Source organism: Triticum urartu, chromosome 2 (genome assembly GCF_003073215.2).
Source record: "Triticum urartu cultivar G1812 chromosome 2, Tu2.1, whole genome shotgun sequence".
NCBI lineage: Eukaryota > Viridiplantae > Streptophyta > Magnoliopsida > Poales > Poaceae > Triticum > Triticum urartu.
The window spans coordinates 175,680,399-175,700,668 of NC_053023.1; the positions used below are offsets into that span (position 1 = coordinate 175,680,399).

At 44.6% G+C, this 20,270-nt stretch overlaps 1 protein-coding gene and 1 non-coding gene across 2 annotated transcripts; both read left to right on the forward strand.

Annotated features, from left to right (window-relative positions):
* The first annotated feature begins 8,424 nt into the window (after window positions 1-8,424).
* On the forward strand, window positions 8,425-11,656 carry LOC125536602 (BTB/POZ domain-containing protein At1g55760-like). Its single transcript, XM_048699849.1, has 4 exons — window positions 8,425-8,897; window positions 9,619-9,776; window positions 10,109-10,224; window positions 10,774-11,656. The coding sequence occupies exons 1-4, from the start codon at window positions 8,779-8,781 to the stop codon at window positions 11,374-11,376; spliced, it is 996 nt and encodes a 331-aa protein (XP_048555806.1). The 5' UTR covers window positions 8,425-8,778; the 3' UTR covers window positions 11,377-11,656.
* Window positions 11,657-11,867: 211 nt separating this feature from the next.
* TRNAI-AAU lies at window positions 11,868-11,941 on the forward strand. The gene has a single exon. It is a non-coding gene; the product is annotated as a tRNA-Ile (tRNA).
* Window positions 11,942-20,270: the final 8,329 nt, after the last annotated feature.

Sequence of the window (20,270 nt, forward strand, 5' to 3'; positions counted from 1 at the left end):
CGGTTTGACCGATAAAGATCTTCGTAGAATATGTAGGAGCCAATATGAGCATTCAGGTTCCGCTATTGGTTATTGACCGGAGACGTGTCTCGGTCATGTCTACATAGTTCTCGAACCCGTAGGGTCCGCACGCTTAACGTTCGGTGACGATTTGTATTACGAGTTTATGTGTTTTGATGTACCGAAGGTAGTTCGGAGTCCCGAATGAGATCAGTGACATGATGAGGAGTCTCAAAATGGTCGAGACGTAAAGATCGATATATTGGACGGCTATATTCAGACATCGGAAAGGTTCCGAGTGATTCAGGTATTTTTTAAAGTACCGGAGAGTTACGGGAATTCGCCGGGAGTATATGAGCCTTATTGGGCTTTAGGGGAAAGAGAGAGGAGAGGCTGCAGCCCCCCAATGCTTAGTCCGAATTGGACTGGGGGGGGGGCGGCACCCCCTCCTTCCTTCTCTTCTCTTTTCCCTTTCCTTCTCTCCTACTACTTGGAAGGGCTCCTAGTTCTACTAGGAAAGGGGGAATCCTACTCCCAGTGGGAGTAGGACTCCCCTAGGGTGCGCCATAGAGAGGGTCGGCCCTCCCCCTCCTCCACTTCTTTATATACTGGGAGGGGGCACCCCTTGGAGACACAACAATTGATCATTGATCTCTTAGCCGTGTGCGGTGCCCCCCTCTATCATAATCCACCTTGATCATATCGTAGCGGTGCTTAGGCGAAGCCCTGCGTCGGTAGCATCATCATCACTGTCACCACGCCATCGTGCTGACGGAACTCTCCTGTGAAGCTTTGCTGGATCGGAGCTCACGGAACGTCATCGAGTTGAACGTGTGCAGAACTCGGAGGTGCCGTGCGTTCGGTACTTGGATCGGTTGGATCGTGAAGACGTATGACTACATCAACCACGTTGTGCTAACGCTTCCACGTTCGGTCTATAAGGGTACGTAGACACACTCTTCCCTCTTATTGCTATACATCACCATAATCCTGTGTGTGTGCGTAAGAAATTTTGAAATTATTGTGTTCCCCAACAGACTCCACATTCCCGTGTCAGCCTTCTGCTGATGAGCATTGATCTTGCACAAAGAATGTTCATCAACTCTTCATGCACCGCAACCAATAAATTTGACCCCGTGTCCTACATCCCTCGTGCGTAGTAAGGTCGCCCTGTAGCTCATCATTGTACTAACGAGGAAAGCCACCAATAGATGTGTTACCTGAGGCAATTGCCACCGCTTCCGCAATAGCTCCTGGACGAGCCGAGTTAGGGCATGTACAATGGTGGCATATAGATATATATGCCCCATGACAAAAAGTAATTTGAGACGTCTATATTAATTTTTTCTTTCCAATGCAAGCTATCACTAAAGGGCATCATTAATAAATAAAAAATAAAGACTCTAGTACACATGCATCTCTATTTTTCACTCCAACCTTTTCAGCTTTTGTCACCGAATCATACTTTTTCTCTTCAAGCACCCGCCTCCTGAAAAGGATCCCGCTTCCCTATCTGAATTTACTTTACATCATATCCGATCCTACATGATATATAAGGCATCACCTTGAGACTATGCATTGTACTACATGCCCTTAATCGGAACCGCCAATCATGCCCCGCCACCATCATCCGCCAAGAGAGTTTCCCTCGTCAAGCTCATCTAGCAGTGGCGAGGAGATCAGAGGAGGGTGGACGTGGTTTGGGTCATCTGATCGACCGACCGGGGGAAAACGTGCATATATGATTTGTGACTCTCCTGAAATCTGTATGATTTACTACTCCACTGTTTGGATCTACCCACGACATGTTCCCGTGAACCGTAGTGCCCATCCTCAATGTCGAAGAACGATATCTTCCTCGCAAAAAAAAGAAGAAGAAGAACGATATCTTCAACCGTATCCGGCCATCCATCCCCATCCCCCGCCCTGTGTCAGCATACGCCTGTCATGGCGTCGGAAACACCTCCATGCAAACAGCCACAATAGGCACCGATTAACATGTCCCGGTCCAGAACCAAACGTCTCCGACCACGATATTATCACCCTCATGCAGGCAACCAGCACGAACGTCTCCGCGACCGATCCCCATCCCCATCACGGCATCACCAGCAGGAGCAATCAGCCGCCGCTTGGACGACACGACACAAGCCTACGAAGATCAAACCATCATAGCCCACAGGCAACCAACCCATCGTCCAGGGTGCAAGCACTCCACACACATGGCAGACGCCGCGGCCGTACCCGAGCGGGCACGAGAGTGCATGGACGTGTGCAGGCTACGTGTGGTGCCCGGGCGAACGAACCGCACGGCCGGTAACGACCCTTGGTCGACCTTAGCGCTCCCGCTGCTGCCATTGCACCGGTGATGTGGACCTCAGGGCGAGCCGTCGGGTAGAAAATGGTTTCGGGGGTGGGTGCAATTATGTGCGACGTGCACCGTCGCGTCGTTTTCCCGGAGCTCGCGCTGTAATCGGCCGGGTTGGCCATCTGTCCTGCGCCATTAAGGGGCGGTGACGGTCCGGCGAGCCACATAAGGTCATAAGCGATGTGCTCAGAGTCAGAGAGAACATCTAGTACTAATCAGGAGGGAAAAGATCCATTTGTAGTGGCGATGGCTACGTACGTACGGCCGGCGACACGAAGTGTAGGTAGTTAAATTAATCTGTGCTGCATCTCTGCTGAACTTGTTTGGTTACAGCAGGCGAGAAACTACAACAAGTGCTAGCCGCGCCCCAACAAGCCTCCTAAAGGTCTTTCTTTGATGTCGAAAAATCGGTCCAATTACATCTCAGAAGCTCACTTTTCACCAATTGAAGCCAAATTTGACGCTGGCCAGGCCGAACCCAGCACATCAAGGGTGTCCGGGACATCGGGGGAAACAGTTTTGACGTGAAAGCCTGGCGGGCCTGTCAAGTCAGCGACCCGCTCGCGTTTGTCGTCCTCATCGTCTAGGTTTCCCGTGGGGAATCAATGCGAAGGCTGGCCGGCGGCAGCATTGGCGCGGCGACGCGCACCCCGCCCCCTCCCGCCACACGTACACACGTCTGCCGCTCACTCACCGACTATAAAAGCCACCCCTTCCCGTCACGCGTACACACGTCTGCCGTTCACTCGCCGACTATAAAAGCCGCCCCTCTCGCCACGCATACACACGTCTGTCGCTCGCTCGCCGACTATAAAAGCCGCCCCCTTCTGCCACGCGTACACACGTCTGTCGCCCGCTCGCTGACTATAAAAGCCGTCCCCTCCCTCGCCGATGGACGCACTCTCCTTCGCCCGCAGTCCCTCTCTCGCCGCCGACGCCCCCATATCGTTTCCCCCCTCCCCCCGTCTACAGCCACAACGTGTACAACAGCCGATGGGAGAGATTCCCTGGTGATGGAGCGGCGGCCAATGGCTTCGGCCGCCGCCACCTGCACGACTGGGAGGCTCAGCGTCGAAGGCGTTCCTGTCCCCCCGCAGCCGACCACCGCCGACCACTTCCACGCCAAGATCGCGCGCATTCGGGCCTCCTGCCGGAGGAGGTGCGGGGCCTCCCGGAGTATGCCGCCAGCAACCACGCGTACTGGGCGGCGTACTTTCAACGCCGCCACGAGAAGCAACTCGCCTCCACCAACAACACGCCGTTGAGGGGGCGCCACAACACCGACGGGCGCCGCCTATGGTGGGGCTCCCCTGGGCGTATGCTCCGCAACAAGCCGCCGCTCGAGTACCCGGCGACCCTGGCCCCGGTCCCGAGGCACATGGCGGGCGAGTCCTCTTCCTCCTCGTCCCGCTCCTCTGGTTCGTCGGCGCTCGCCAACGTCAAGGCCGAGCCCGTGAAGACGCCGCTCGGGCGGCGCACCCGTGGCGGCGCCCTCATCATCAACGAGGGCGGTCGTGGCCCTCTGCTCCCTCCCCCGCCTCGTCAAGTCGAAGACGGAGCCGGGGCTCATCATCGTGAAGAAGGAGCACGAGGACATGGCCGCCGACGACGAGACCGCCCTCAAGTGGGCGCGAGAGGACTACGTCCGGCTGGAGATGGAGCGCCAGCGTCGCGCCCTTGAGGAGACGGCCACGGAGAGGGCGGCGTCATAGTCCTCGAGGATAGCGACGACGAGGCACCGCCACCAACCAAACCTGTCCCCCAAGACGACCCAGCAACAGGGGTGTAGCAAGGACAACGACGGCGTGAAGGAGGAGGAGGAGGGTGGTGGCGGCGACTACAGCGCCTTCGGCAAGCTCTTCGACGTGTAGGCGGCGCGGCGGGCGACGGCGGCGTAGTAGTAGTCGTCGTTTTTATTTTGTTTTTAAATTATGTTTTTAATATGTAAAAAACAATGGAATGCCTAAATTTCGCCTAATTCTGTGTCGTATTTGGCCGAGTATGATCTAAAAAAAGACGTCTGGGGCGACCTGGGGCGGCGGCTGGAAAACCTATCGCCTCCATGTCGATTTTATCGCCGGTTTATCCCGAGACAGGGGCGGAGCCAGAATTTTTTGTCATTGGGTTCACTCATAAACTCATTATAAAGATTTGGTATGCTATATTTAAGTGTAAAGTCTAATTTTACACAAGTTTAAGCAAGAGTATAGCACTAAAAATAACACACACATGCTATTACTTATCACAAATTGGGTTACATTGAAAGCTGAAGTGCAAGACATACCTGTTGGATGAAATTATAAATTGAGTTCCTTACATATTAAAAATAGAGTAATACCAAAAATACTTTGCAGCCCTGGTTGTAGCTTCTCATCTTCCTAAAAACATTAAAAAATGATAAGTTAGTTTGAGAAGTTTAAAAACAAGTATCATCATGCGAAAGAAGTTGTAAAGTCACTTAAATTTTAGAGTGTCCGCTTTCGATTTTCATCTACTTAAAAGGATCAAACACCAAATCATTACTAGTGGCAGAAAACATATCTTTCTCCGCATAGCAAATTAAACAATCACTGATGAGCCAATCATCAATTTTATTGTGCAATTTTTTTCTTCCCAACATTCGTAGCTGAAAAGCATCCATCCACAGATGTTGTGACAACAAACAGTATTATTACTAGCTTTAGAAGTTGATAGCCCAGAGGAAAAGTAATATCTTATTTGTCCGCATCATTAGTTTGGACTAAATCTAAGTTTAGTATCTCCAATTTCTCTTTGTGGGTAATCCAAATTAAGCGGTAACATTTGAAGCCCCTTATATAGTTATAAATATATCTCATCTAGTTCCTTAGAATTTCTCGTGTACTCAATTTTTTTCCTATAAATCAGATCATAAGGCAACTTGTCTTAATTAATTCCTCTTTGTATAGAATGCCTCACAAGACTACTTGGAGTCGTATTTGGTGCACTTTGCCTACCTCTAATGGATGACCTCAATCTAGTGATCAGTTTATATCTGAAAAATACTATCTTATGGCCTAGATCAATCAAAATACGGGGAATAGCAATTAGAAAACTACACCATGTTTAACGGAGAGGAGATCTGATGATGCAACTCAGTATCTTGAATTTTTGGTTTATATTAGGCGGCAAGGTTGCCGCCCAGACCCACCCTTGTCGGCGGGGCTCGTCGCCATTGCCGCCCAGACCTACCCTTGTCGGTGGGGCTCGTCGCCGGCTGAGGAGATTGGGAGAGAGTCCACAAAGCGAACGGCGAAAGGTCGTGGTGCTGGCGGCTGCCTGTGTACGCGTACATGTCTACAGGAAAATAGGAATACCTAGAAGAGTCACGAAGCCACGAACTTGCCTGGCAGGCTGTCACGGATGGAGTTCACTTTACGGGCTTTTGGGCTTCTTGCGTTGCATTGTAAATTTGATGGGTTGAAGCCTTATTTTCTACTAGGTTCATGCAAGTACATATACGTATACATATACCCGGCTAGGAAAAGTCGTTGGGTTCAACTGAACCCAACGCCATTACGCTGGCTCCGCCCCTGTCCCGAGACGCGCTATTTCAAACCCAGAGTTGAACGGCTGGAGATGCTCTAACACGTAGACGACCTGAAGCTCGTCCAATCGATCCCACGGCCGCCGGCAGTCGCAGAGCAGATACGTACGTGTGGAACCTTCTGCACACGACAACGCAGTCAAGTAGTAGTACAAACGTGTACTGTGAACAAGGCAAAATAGACGCAGATTAATTGGCGAGCCGGTCACTGCCATGGCAAAAATTAGTTGCAACCTCTGACCCGTATCTGCGGCTGCACTCACCAACTTGCCCGTATTTTAACGCAACAATCTTACACGCCAGCAGCCGAGCAAACAAATGATAGCCACTAACCCCCGATGATTTTTTGGATCAAGGCTAGGTAGCTCCCAAGCATAACCGGTCAAATTGCGTGTATGTAGCTTGGATACTTTTCTTTTTCGATCCTAGGTTATGGGGCTCTAATGCTTTGCAATCTATACTAAACATCCTGCAAAAAAAATCTATTTTTCAAACAAACATACAGTAATCCAGATACACCACGTCAAGAACTTGTCAGAGAGTTTTATGCGTAGCAGTCACTTTCGTCATTGAATACTGAGAAGTGTCACTTGCTGGATCACATCACACGGCTAGCGTGTAGGAGCAAATGGAAGGTAGTATCTGTGGTTTAATCCAAGAACGAATTGAAGTGTGGAAGTCATACCACTGCGCCACCGTGTGTTTGATTCCAGGAACGCAGCGTACAGAAGTGAAGCAGCTCTGTTGGCAGGTTTTGCGAATCCGTTGGCTTCCGAATTAGCGTCGACGAGTACGAAGTGCGTATCCTGACGCAGGTAGCACCCATATGTTGGGTGCATTCTCATTGGCTCTTTACGATGACCATCCATCCCAAAATGCACAGCTTGACGATCAAACTTTTGCCTCATTCCGTTGGGTCTTTGTGTGTGAGAGCGTTCTCTCCGTTGAGGGCATGTATAATGCATAGTCTCAAGGTGATGCCTCGCATGTCATGTAGGATCGGATATGATGTAAAGTAGGTTCGGATAGGAAAGCGGGATCCTCTTCAGGAGGTGGGTGCTTGAAGAGAAAAAATGTGGTCCGGTGACAAAAACTAAAAAGGTTGGAGTAAAAGTAGAGATGCATGTGTACTAGAGTCTTTATTTTCTATTTTTTAATAAGACACACTAATGATAACTTGCATTGGGGAGAAAAAATAAATATAGATGCCTCAAATTATTTTTTATCATGAGGCATATATATCCATATGCCGCCATTGTACATGCCCTGAGGGGCTTCCACTATTTCTCCCGTGCCTAATGTTAACCTTCATTCTCATCGTTGCATCATTGTTTAGTTGTAGCAGTAAACCATCTGACGCCCGCAACGATCACATCATCACTCATTAAACATATGAACACAACGTCATATACATGTTGCTTCGCACGCGTGCAAAGATAGGGATATTTTGATCAACCCTACTCTAAATTCACTTTATAGCGCGCGTTGTTATCCTGTCATACCCTTGTTTAGTTTCGTGGTTGATCTTACCAAATTAATTTCTCCACTCCAGTAATAAAGGAACGGCGACCATAGAACAGTAAGAAAGAAAAGTAAAATTGTACGTACTCCTACAGGCCACATAAGCTATCTGTCACACTGGGAGCAGTCTGAGAGAATCAAAGATTCCGAACAACCGGGTTGCTTGTGTGTGAGAGAGAAAGAATCCGGGGGGCAACCGGCGCGGGCCCACGCCGAATCACGCAGATACTTTCCTTGTCCACTCGGGATCTCCAAGCAACACTCCACCCCAAACTTCTCCTCCCCCCTCTCTCTCTAAAAAACAAATTATTTTATTCACGCACCGAGATTCTTTGCGTGCATGCGTATCTCGGCGACAATAATTACGGCCCTGATTCGTTGCCTAACCCCCCACTTGTCGCAGCGAATTCGGCGAGTGTTCTTCCGATTTGACGGGTTGTTTAGTTTAGAGTAGTCAAAAGAAAGCACTCGCTGCCGTAAAAGCCAAAATGTTTGCTCGCTAGCGACGAGAGCAAGAGAGCGGAGATATGGAGCGCAAAATCCTGGGTCCATGCCTGGACAAGGACAGTAGCCAGTCGGCAGAAGCGATATGAACCATTAGTATGATATGGCCAATGATCCCCACTGATTAACCGCGCATTTGCGGCCAGTAATTGAGACTCCGTGAAGAACCCATGCCATGGGAAGAATTCGTCGTCGAAAATGTTTTTCTGGGGGAAATTGAGTGAAAGGAAGGGAACTGAGCGGTGGTTGAGGTGGAGTGGAGGCAGGGAGTAATCTAATAAATCGGCTGGATAAAAGTAATTAATAAGCCGAGCATTCACCATCCGTCCTCCACTGGCGTGGAAGAAAGTCTCCCATTTGCGTGCCAAATTAATCCTCCTCTTCTTCCTCCCCCGCAACAGCAACAGCAACGGCACCCTCCCTCCCTCCCACAGTCCCACTCCCATGTCCTCTGCCATCCCATCCCCATCCCACCACCATATAGCCGCCACTCCACCCCCACCCCCACCCCACCCCACCCCACCTCCTTCCGCGCGCGCCGCTCCCCAAGAACCGGGACGGAGAACTAGCCCTCCGCGACTCCCTCGCCGCGCGCACGCTTCCTGCATGCCGCTGTGACCGTGAGTCGTCGTCGTACTGATCTACCCCGCCATGTCGTCGTGCTGAGTGGTGGGTGGGCGTTCGGGGTCTGGCCGTGCGCGCGCGGGTTGGCGGCAGTACATGAGGAGGAGGGCCGGGAGGAGGGAGCCTGGGGAAGGGGGCGCTGGGGCTGCTGGGCTGCGTCGATGAGGTGGTGGCGGCGGTGGCGTCGTCGTGGGGTGCGATGAGCGCCGCGGGGTCCCGGGTCGAGGCGGCGCCGCGGCTCGCGCAATGGCGCGTCGACGCCCTCCCCTGCTACACCTACCGCAAGTCCGACTCCTTCCGCGTCGGCCTCTGGAACTGGTCCGTGCCCCCCGTGCCCCCCCCCCCCCCCCCCCCCCCCCCCCCCCCCCCCCCCCCCCCCCCCCGCAAAATTGTTGCTCGCTACCTGTTTGGTTTCTTGATTGACATACTTGTCCAGCAAAGCAGAGTGTATCCTGCTGTGCGATCCTTGTTGCGGCCGAGGTTCTTAGTGTTGGTTTATGAGTTCAGTCATGGGTTTTCTTGTGATCAGTCTCAGGTTTTCAGTTGTGGTTTGATTCTGTCTACCAGTGCAAAGGGGATCAATAGGCTGTTTCTGTTAAAAATCTTGTTGGTTTGATTCTGAGAAATGGTCCAGAATTTGGCAGTAGCAGTGAAGGTTTTCTTTCTTCTGTAAAGTACTCCGTATTATTGAACTGAATTTAAGTTGGATTTGGAATCTTTGGTCAGCGATAATATCTAGTCGACATGTTTTCTTAACCATATTTGTTGTATTATCAAGAGAGACGTGGAACAAAGGAGATTTTCTAGACAAAAGTTTTCACTTTCTCCAACACTCGCTTTCAGCTCTTTCTTTTCTACTATTGCCAAGAAAAATCTTGAATTGAATTGTACGTTTACTTCTTCAAATCTCATCAGGATAAAATTTTCGGTTTAAACATAAGTTCTAAAATCATAAAGGATGGGGTACAAGATAGTTATGAGGGTCCACCACATGATTCATCATAAACTAACTTAAGTATCTGATTCTGCAATTGTGAAGGTACCTGTCTGTGGAGAGAAACAACAAGCAAACTTGCGTTAAGCTCTTTGCAGAGTTGTCAAATTCTGCCAAGAACACAGCCCCCGCACCGATAGCCTCGTTTGTCACGAAACTTCTGATATCCTTTCCTCCAGATCAGAAGATCATAGAGCATCCAGGTAATTGTCTTTTACTCCTTACTATGTACTGTATGAAAGATATTGATATATTTTCACATTTAATATGTAAGTGGTAATTTTTCAATATCTAGTATGTAAGTGATGAGTTATCAGTTCATACGGATACGAGTTAATTTGTGTAGAGATCAAGTGTCATGCAAAAGCAGTATACAGATTTAAGTTACTGTACATTACATGATCGGGGCATACATGCCGATCTGAAATTCTAGGCTTTATTGTTATTCCAAAATACCATGTTGAGTCCTCCATGCATATCAGCAAGTGCACAAAGCATGGGTTATCTAACCATCAGCTAATTTGCATGAACACAGGTATCCTGGACAAGCCTCTGAAACACGAAGGGTTTGTGTGGACGATTGATAGTAGTTTTACAGGAAGATTTGTGATTGAGATAGAGTTTCTGGACCTCAAAGTTGCAGATTCATCTGTAAGCACTGTTTCACCATCTACCTTTGTTTTTGTCAATGTTTGGTACAACAACAATTAGGAGGTGTGGGCTGTCAAAACGAAAAGAAAACAATTAGCCAATTAGGACATGTGGAGTGACATTCTTGACTCACCTAGAAGCCAATCTGATTTTAGACAGCTGCACACTATATTAACATGACATTTGGACTGATGCACACCAATATAGAAACATCTACAGTTTGTTTTGTGTGAGGTGTCTATAGTTGCTTTCTACCGTTGAATTGAAAACCCCCTGATTGTGTGACGTCACATAAACATGTTGTTTGATCAGAGACGTGCAAAGCTCGCAAGCACAACAGAAACCTAAATCAGGCATCTGTTGCCACTTGTCAGTAATTGCTCGATCCGGATAAAAAACGATAATATAAGAACAACGTCTTTGAGAACAAAAAAGTCTAATCATTTTAAATAAACACTGTAAATTCCGGTTCAAACTTACAGTTAACACTTTTTTTATTTGCAAGATAGACTTACAGTTAACTTATTGCTATGTAATTCTGCATTCCAGGGAGGTGAACCTGCCTCGATCTGGGCCTCACGCCAAATCAAGCAGTCTTCAGACAACACCGCGCTGTCATCCCTTGCAAGGATGCTGCAAGAAGGCATCCTCTGCGACATCACGATCAACGCCGACGATGGCAGCATCAGGGCGCACCGGGCGATCCTGGCCGCCCGCTCGCCCGTCTTTCGGAGCATGTTCTCGCACGACCTCAGGGAGAAGGAGCTCTCCACGGTGGACATCTCCGACATGTCCCTCGACGCGTGCCGGGGCTTCCTCAACTACATCTACGGCAACCTGCGCAGCGAGGAGTTCCTCGCGCACCGGCTGGCCCTCCTCGGCGCCGCCGACAAGTACGACATCGCCGACCTCAAGGAGGCGTGCGTCGAGAGCCTGCTGGAGGACATCGACGCCCGGAACGTGATCGAACGGCTACAGACGGGCCACCTGTACCGGCTGCAGAGGCTCAAGGACAGCTGCCTCAGGTTCCTGGTCGACTTCAGGAAGGTGTACGAGATGCAGGAGGAGTTCAGCGCGTTCCTTCAGACGGCGGACAGGGACCTGGTGGCTGAGGTGTTTCAGGGCGTTCTTGCGGCGTGGAGCGGCCGGTGAGCGTATGGGGCGCCTCTGCGTCTCTGGGTGGTGGTGGTGGTGTTCCATTGGTGGTGCATTGTTTGCTGGATTCTTGCTGGTGCAGCTTGTAAATAGCGCGTGCAAGCCATTGTTTGCTGGCGATATAGTAAAATTTAACGTGTACACCTCGATTGGATTTTGTTCATATATCATATGGTAATCCAATTCATGTAGATGTAGCGCGTCTTGGTGATCCTGTACACTCACTGTAAGTCTGCAAAATGACAGTTATTTTGTGAAGCCGAATGTGAGCTGCCTCCCTCTTCGTGCTTCTTTGGTTCAGTTGAGACTAACGCGAGTTAGCACGTAAATCTTTTGATGGTAAGTGGTAAGGGTCCAGCATGATGGCATAATAACTCACAACAGAGTTCTGTACCTGATTTGAAGTGTTGTGAAGATTTTTTTTTATTTGAAAACAGGTGCTCTGAAGACTTGAATATGTAAGACCTAAATAGCAAACGTACATCAAAGGCCTATTAGCTCAGCTGGTTAGAGCGTCGTGCTAATAACGCGAAGGTCACAGGTTCGAGACCTGTATGGGCCACTATTTTTTTCAAATCATTTCAGGCAATAGGTGCATGATTGTTCTTCGTTGTTACGCATTTATTTTGGGCATGTATGCTACTACTTCCTTTCCCAGTTACATGAACGAGGCAAAAACTTGTTGGTAAAATGTCTCTTACACATGTATTTTTGTCGACGGCGAGAAAACAGGAGATTAAGACTTACTGATGGTTTGGCGCCTCATGGGAAGCAGCTCTGTTTATGTGTGGGGATCTCGTCGGGCTGACTGTAATTCTCTTTTACAAATTGGGTTCCTTGCTTATTTTGGGGATTAGACTGTATTTATGTTTTCCTTTGGATCTAGTTTTATGGAGGCATGTACCTTATCATCTTGTGTAATACAAACCTTTGGGATCCTTTTTTTCGATCAGAAGGGCCACACGGCTCCCATTTTCATTACGAAAATGTAGTCACAACATACAAACCAAGTTTCATACAGACTTCAGTTTTTTTCAATGCCTAACATATGCATCATGAAAAAAAAAAACTACTCCTACATCTTGAGGCACTTCGGCTGCACCTACAGGATGCTACAACAAAAGATTTCTAGCATGCCGAGACTTGGCTATCCGAGAGATACATGCCTCCCCGTTCTTATTTATAGTTTGATACAAAGAAAACCCTCACTAGAGCGGGCCGCGCGTGCTCTCGCATTAGGTGCTTTCCTAAATGGGTCGGCATAGGCGCGCGGGACACCACGACCTCGTTTTGTTTCATTTTCATTTTTTCATTTTTTCAGCTTTTTTGCTTTTGCTTTTGTTTTTTGTTTCTTTTTTCTACTTTCATTTATACTTCCTTATATACTAAATAAATATATTACAAAAAACACTTTATATATAATATTTAAAAAAATAAACAGACATTTAAATAATGATAGATGTGTATAAAAAATGTTTATCATGCATAAAAAAATACAAGCATTTGAAAAGTTTTAATCAAGCATTTGAAAAATGTTGAAAAATGTGTATAGATAAAATGTTGACCAATTATTAAAAATGTTAAACTTATATTAGAAAATTGTTAAACATCTATTATTAAAAATGTTAAACATGTGTGTGAAACAAGTTGATCATGTATTTAAAAATGTTAATCAATCATTTAAAAAAAATTAATCAAGTATTCGAAAAATGTTAAATGTGTATAGAAAAAATGTTGACTTTGCATTCAAAAAATGTCAAACTTATATAAAAAATGTTAATTAAGCATTTAAAAATGTTAAAATGTGCACAAAAAATGTTGACCATGTATTAAAAAATGTTAATCTTTTATTTAAAAAAAGTTATTCAAGCATTTGAAACTTTTTAAAAATGTCCATTCCAATTTTTTTCCATGCATTAAAAATGCTAACCAAGGATTAAATGTGTATAAAGAAAATTTTTCTCATGTATAATAAATATATACAATGTGTGTGAATTAAGTGCATCATGTATTTAGTAAATATTAATCAAGTATTTGAAAAAAAGTTAAACAAGTATGCAAAAAATGTTAAACAAGCATTTGAGAAAAATGTTAAACAAGTATGTGAAAAATGTTAAACAAGCATTTGAAAAAAATGTTAAATGTTTACATAGAAAAGGATGACCATGCATTAATAAAATGAAATATTGTATTGGAATTTTTTTAATCAAGAATTTGAAAATATTAAAATGTGTATATAAATTTTTTGACCATGTATTTAATCAATCTTCTATCCGAAAAGTTTTAATCAAGCATTTGAAAAATGTTGATAATGTGTATAGATAAAATGTTGACCAATTATTGAAAATGTTAAACTTATATTAGAAAATTGTTAAACATCTATTAGAAACATGTTCTTGACGTAGGCGAAAAATGTAGAATGACAAAACCAAAAGAAACAAAGCAAAACGAAAAAAACAATGAAAACTGAAAAAGAAACAAATTAAACCAAAAAAGAAACCATAGAAGCAAGTTAAAAAAGGAATGGAAAACAGTAAAAACTGATAAATAGCCAAATGAAATAGAAAAAATCCTGTTGAAAACCAAGAAAGAAACAAAGAATCGAAGAGAAAAAGAATAAAAATAAAAATAACAATGAAAATCGTGAAAGAAACAAAAAATCAAAGAGAAAAGAAACGTAGTATAACAACGAAAAAAAGAAAACCAAAGATATCCAACAAAGAAATAAGAAAACAAACAAAAACAAAAGGAAGAGGAAAAATATGAACGAACACATCAGACCGAAGAACGAATGAAACGAGTAACACGCTACTGGGCAGGCCCACACACGTGCACTCTGCATGAAAGATTTAGCGACACCTGCGGATACCCTTGCGGGAGCCCCTCACGGGTCACTTCCGGTGCGCTGAGAGTGCGTCATAGCCGCCGCCACATGTCGCGTGCTGGGTGCTTTCTCGGGATTTTGCTTGTTTAGTTTTTTGTATGTTTTTTTTCAGGATTTAGCTGTTTTTTTTATTTGTTTTGGCATTTCGGTTTTGCTAGGTTTTCCCTAGGTTTCAGACCCAAGGATTTGATTTTTTATGTGAAGAAACACTTTTCTTTTTCTTACGCGAGAAGCACGGATTTACTTCTCGTGGAGGCATAGGTTTGCTTCAGCGAGAAGTGCAAGAAAAATATGTTTTTTTTTGCTTCCGTGAGAGGTGTGGATTTACTTCTCGTGGAGGCACAGATTTGCTCCTGCGAAAGGCATAGTTTACCTCTTCGAAAAAGGAAAAAACTGAAAAAACATGCTTTCGGCTTGGGTTTTTATATGGTTTTTTTGTGTAAAAAAAGTTCGTCAAGACCTATCAACATGAGGCCATGTTTTGAAAACTCGACGCGAGAAATCTAAGGGTGAAAACGGTTCGGAAATTAGACACATGGTTTAAGAGATAGAACATTTTGAACAAATGAATTTACGAAAAAGTGAAGACTTCCATGTTGCGACAAGTGAAAAATTCATGTTTTGTATAAAAATCCTATCAACATACAGGGCACTATTTGTCGCAACTTAGGAGATGGGAATGACATTTACAAGGAATACGCCCTTAATTGATGATTTCAGGGACACATAGCATTCGCACACTAGACCTATATATCGCTCGTACCGATTCTTATGACGCCTTAGCTGTGACGTCCGCACGTATATGCCAGCCCATTAGTGCGTTTAGCTCTCTCGATCGGTTGGTAAGTCGTTGCGCTCGTTCGCTCGCGGTGTCGTCGTTGGGCAAAATTGACAAATTTAACCTATGAACGAAATCAAATCACAGAATAAACTGTCCGTAAAACTATTTCACGCGGTTGATCTTTTTGTGTAATGCCCGACACGAAGGCGTCACACTACACTATGCAACGCCTCGCAGATAAGCGCTACACGCTTGACCAGCGTCGCACCCATGTGATCCGAGAAGTCAGTGTGCAGCGCCTGAGAGCTTGGCGCCACACTGCATGCTTCTAGGCGTTGCACTAGTGGTTGCTTCATTTTATAGTGCAACCACTAGTGCAGCGCCTGAGAGCTAGGCGCCACACTATACAGTGCAACGCCTAGCTCGTAGGCTCTGCACAATGACTTAGCAATTTTTAGGCAGTTTGGGGTGCAACGTTGGCCGGGCTTATAGCGCCTGTATGTGAGACGTTGCACAATGTAGTGTGACGCCTTCGTGTCGGGCGTCACACAAAAAGGTCAGCCGCGTGAAATAGTTTCACGAGCAGTTCATTCTGTGATTTGATTTCGTCCACAGGTTAAATTTGTCAAATTTGCCTCGTCGTTGTAGATTGGTTTTCTATTTTATTTTTTTAAAAGTCATCATGGCTAGCTTTATTGATTATAAATAATGTTTATATTGTCCACGAGCTCCTTACGAGGCTCGTCTAACCAATTTAAGACATAATTATTAAATAAACTAAAATTTGCTAGCACATTATAAGAACGTAAGCAATGTTTAAAGACAACTTTTCCAATTAAAGAGACTATATTCACACACTCCGCAGACACTCTTGCTGCTTTGTCCCACCATCATGTATGACTATACTAGGCCATTTGTCGGGCCAGGCCGGGCCTACCAAAGCCCGATGCAAAAAACCCAGGCCCGAGCCCAGTCCAACCCGGCCATTGGGCCTAAACATTGGCCCCGAGCCCGATCTATCACGCAAAAATCCCGTCGGGCCTCGGTCCCTGGCCGGGCCTCTTTGTTAATGCGCGAATACGACGGCCCATGCCATGCCCGGCCAGGCCGCCGGGCTTGAAATCGGCCCGAGCCCGGCCCGTGGACAAGGTTGGGTCGGGCTGCCCATGGCCAGGTCTATGTATGACCAATGCAGAAGTTAATAACTTGTAGAGAGTCGGACTCCGCCTCTATCTGATTAAAGCCAAAAGAATTAAGAAATAAAAGACCATCTCTCATTGCCAGAGCTTCAGTGGTGATTGCATTAGTAGCGAAAGGAATAAATTTGCGTTGGCAGGCGATGAAATTTCCCCATCCATCTCGAAGAACAACCGAGATCGCCCCCATTGTTGCACACTGGTTGGACTAGTCCGGGTTTTGTGTGTGTGTGTTCTTCTTTTATGATTTTCATCGGCTTTCATGGACTTTTTCTTTTGAATATCTTTCTGTATACCTTCTTTTCGCTTCTCGTCAGATTTGGTTCCTTTGGTTTTTTGGTTTTTGATTTTTGATTTTATTTTTTCCATTTCATTTTAATTTTCCTTTTTCGTATCATTTAGTTTATTTTTCTTCAAATGTATGTTTTGATGTCTACTTTTTCTTACACATTGTATATTTTTTTATACATAAGTAACATTTTTATCAGCGTAAAATATTTTTCAAACACATGTTAACATTATTTCAAATATTATTTTTATATTTACATTTTTATCATATTGTACATTTTTTGTATACATGTTAATATATTTTTATATATGTTTAACGTATTCTTCAAATACGTGATTAAAAAGTTTCCAATTATATGTTCTGATGTCTGCTTTTTCATACACATTGTACATTTTTCATATGCACCTGAAACTTTTTTTTTGATGCATGTTAAAGATTTCAAATACATGATTAACATTTTTCCAAACACATGTTTTTGAATATTTTTTGAATACGTGTTAAATATTTTTCAAATAAAAGTTGAAACATTTATTTTGATCCAGAAGACAGCCCCCTATTTTAAAATACACTAACATTTTTTACACTGTGTTAATATTTCTAGGCTATTTACACTGGGTTAAATACTACATCCGTCTTGGTTTGTTAACCCCCTCCTATTTTGGGATAAAGTTTATCCAATATTTAGATAATAAAATATAAAGTATATGTCACACAATATATACTATGCAAAAACCCTTTCAAACACAAATTCAGGAATAAACTTTTTGTGTCATATAATTTATATTTTGTTAGTTTATAGCTGCTCAATGACCTAAAATATGCTGTGCCCCAATAAACCAGAACGGAGGTAGTACATGATTAATGTTATTCTCAAATATATATTTTCATGTCTACTTTTTCAAATACGTCAAAAATATTTATTCGTAGGCGTTTAACAATTTTCAAACAAACGAATAACATTTTTTCAAATACTATGATCAACATTTTTATCAAATACATTTTTGATGTGCAATTTTTTCTTACACACTGTATTCTTTTGTATAAATCTGAAAAAACTATTTTATATACATCTAACATTTTTAAATATATGATTGATACTTGTTTTTTTACACAGTACATATGCTCATACACGCACACACACTTATTCCTATGAACACACACACACCCCTATCTTTATGAGCACCTCCGAGGTACTGAGCCGGCAGATCATCTTGAGATTGACGAAGTCATCATAGACGCCTTCGTAGTCGACAGGGACGTCTCCTCCCACTGAATGCACATCGCCAGAAGGCCTAGAATAATCCAAGAAAACGCGAGCATCAATGTCAAGTCTTGGACTTGAACTTTGGTGGGCAGTGGATACCACTGTCCTAACCATCCAATCACAAGTTAGTTCACAATTATCACTTCTTTGAACACATGTTTTTGAAGGAAAAAATGAATACATGTTGAAACCTTTTTTATCAAATGCTATCAACATTTTAGCACCAACTTTTTTTAACATTGCAAAAACAATTTTTTCAAAACTCAAGTCAATTTTTTTCAAAAATATATGTATTTTAGGTTATATTTTGAAAATACGAAAAAGTACAAAAAGGAAAACAAAACGAGTGTACATACGAAAAACAAATTGAACGAACAACACTACTGGGCCGGACCATTAGCCATTACCATGTCGCTACAACCTCGCTAGAAGCTAACATATCCTCGCCCGAAAACCCGTATGTGTTGGACAAGTAGGAGGGGTGTAAGAGTAAAGTTTGGTCCATCGGTCATGGTGAAATAGCCCACTCGATTGTCCACCCTTTCTTTTCACATTCTTGCCTTTCGATCACCCATGCGTTGCTGGGAGAGTTGGTTGATGAAAATTTAGGTAGACAACATGAGAAGCAAAATTAAACATATATATGACTTGTACTATTTGATTGTGTACAGTTGTAAAATATTTATTGATGGAAAATATTTTCCCATGCATGATTGAATGTTGCGGTGATTTTTTTTCATGCATGATTGTATTTTGAGGTTGTTCATATCTCATTCATAATTGTATGGTGGGGTGGTATGCTTGCATGTTGAGATAAATAAGATAGTGCGAATAACTTTCTCAGGCCTTGTTTGGTACTAGTGTATTTTAGGAATTGGTGTGGATTATCCCGGTCAAACCCCTAAATTCCCACATATCTGAGAACATCATTTGGTTCTAGTGTATTCGACACGTTTCTAGTCTATTAGGGATAAAAGGGGATTTGAAGGGATTGGGTGAAGGTTGGGGTTTCACCCAATCCCTATGGGGATTATCCTCACCAATCCCCTTAAAAACCCTAGTACCAAACAAGGCCTTAGGTATATAATATTCCTTTCAACACTACTTGAGGTCATAATCAGCCACATAGATGCCTCTGGATTGAAATTCAAATTGAGTATGCTGGTAGAGCTATATGTTCAAATTTTCACCTCATGTAAAAAAATCGGTCTTGTGTAAATCTCTTTTGACGACCCCAAATATTTACGCATACGTCCATATGTGTTTGTGAATATTTGGCATGGGTCATCCTGTTGGGGAACACATTAATTTTAAAATTTTCCTACGCACATGCAAGATCTATCATGGTGATGCATAGTAACGAGAGGGGAAGAGTGTTGCCACGTACCCTCGTAGACCGTAAGCGGAAGCGTTATGACAAGGCGGTTGATGTAGTCGTACGTCGGAGAGCTTCGTTAGCACGACAGCGTGATGACGGTGATGATGAAGCTACCGGCGCAGGGCTTTGCCTAAGCACTACGACGATGTGACCGAGGTGGATTATGGTGGAGGGGGGCACCGCACACGGCTAAGGGATCAATGATCAACTTGTGTGTCTATGGAGTGCCCCCTGGACACATATATAAAGGAGGGGAGGGAAGAGGTGGCCGGCCCTAAGGGGCGCGCCAGGTGTGGGGAATCCTACTAGGACTGCCTAGTCCAAGTAGGATTCCCCTCATCTTTCCTATTCGGAGTATGAGAGAAGGAAAGAGAGGGGGAGAGAGAAGGAAAGGGGGGGTTGTGCCCCCAACCCTTTTCCAATTCGGTTTGCGCAGGGGGGAGGCGTGCGCCACCTCTTGGCCCTTCTCCCCTCTCTCCACTAAAGCCCAATAAGGCCCATTACTTCTCCCAGTGAATTTCCGTAACTCCCCGGTACTTCAAAAAATACCCGAATCACTCGGAACCTTTCCGATGTCCGAATATAACCTTTCAATATATCGATCTTTACGTCTCGACCATTTCGAGACTCCTAGTCATGTCCGTGATCTCATCCGGGACTCCGAACAACCTTCGGTACATCAAATCACATAATTTATAATACCAAGCGTCATCGAACGTTAAGCGTGCGGACCCTAAGGGTTCGAGAATTATGTAAACATGAACGGGACTCATCTCCGGTCAATAACCAACAACGGAACCTGGATGCTCATATTGGTTCCTACATATTCTACGAAGATCTTTATCGGTGAAACCGCATAACAATATACGTAGTTCCCTTTGTTATAGGTATGTTACTTGCCCGAGATTCGATCGTCGGTATCATCATACCTAGTTCAATCTCGTTACCGGCAAGTCTCTTTACTCGTTCCATAATGTATCATCCCACAACTAACTCATTAGTCACATTGCTTACAAGGATCATATTGATGTACATTACCGAGAGGGCCCAGAGATACCTCTCCGATAGACGGAGTGACAAATACTAATCTCGATCTATG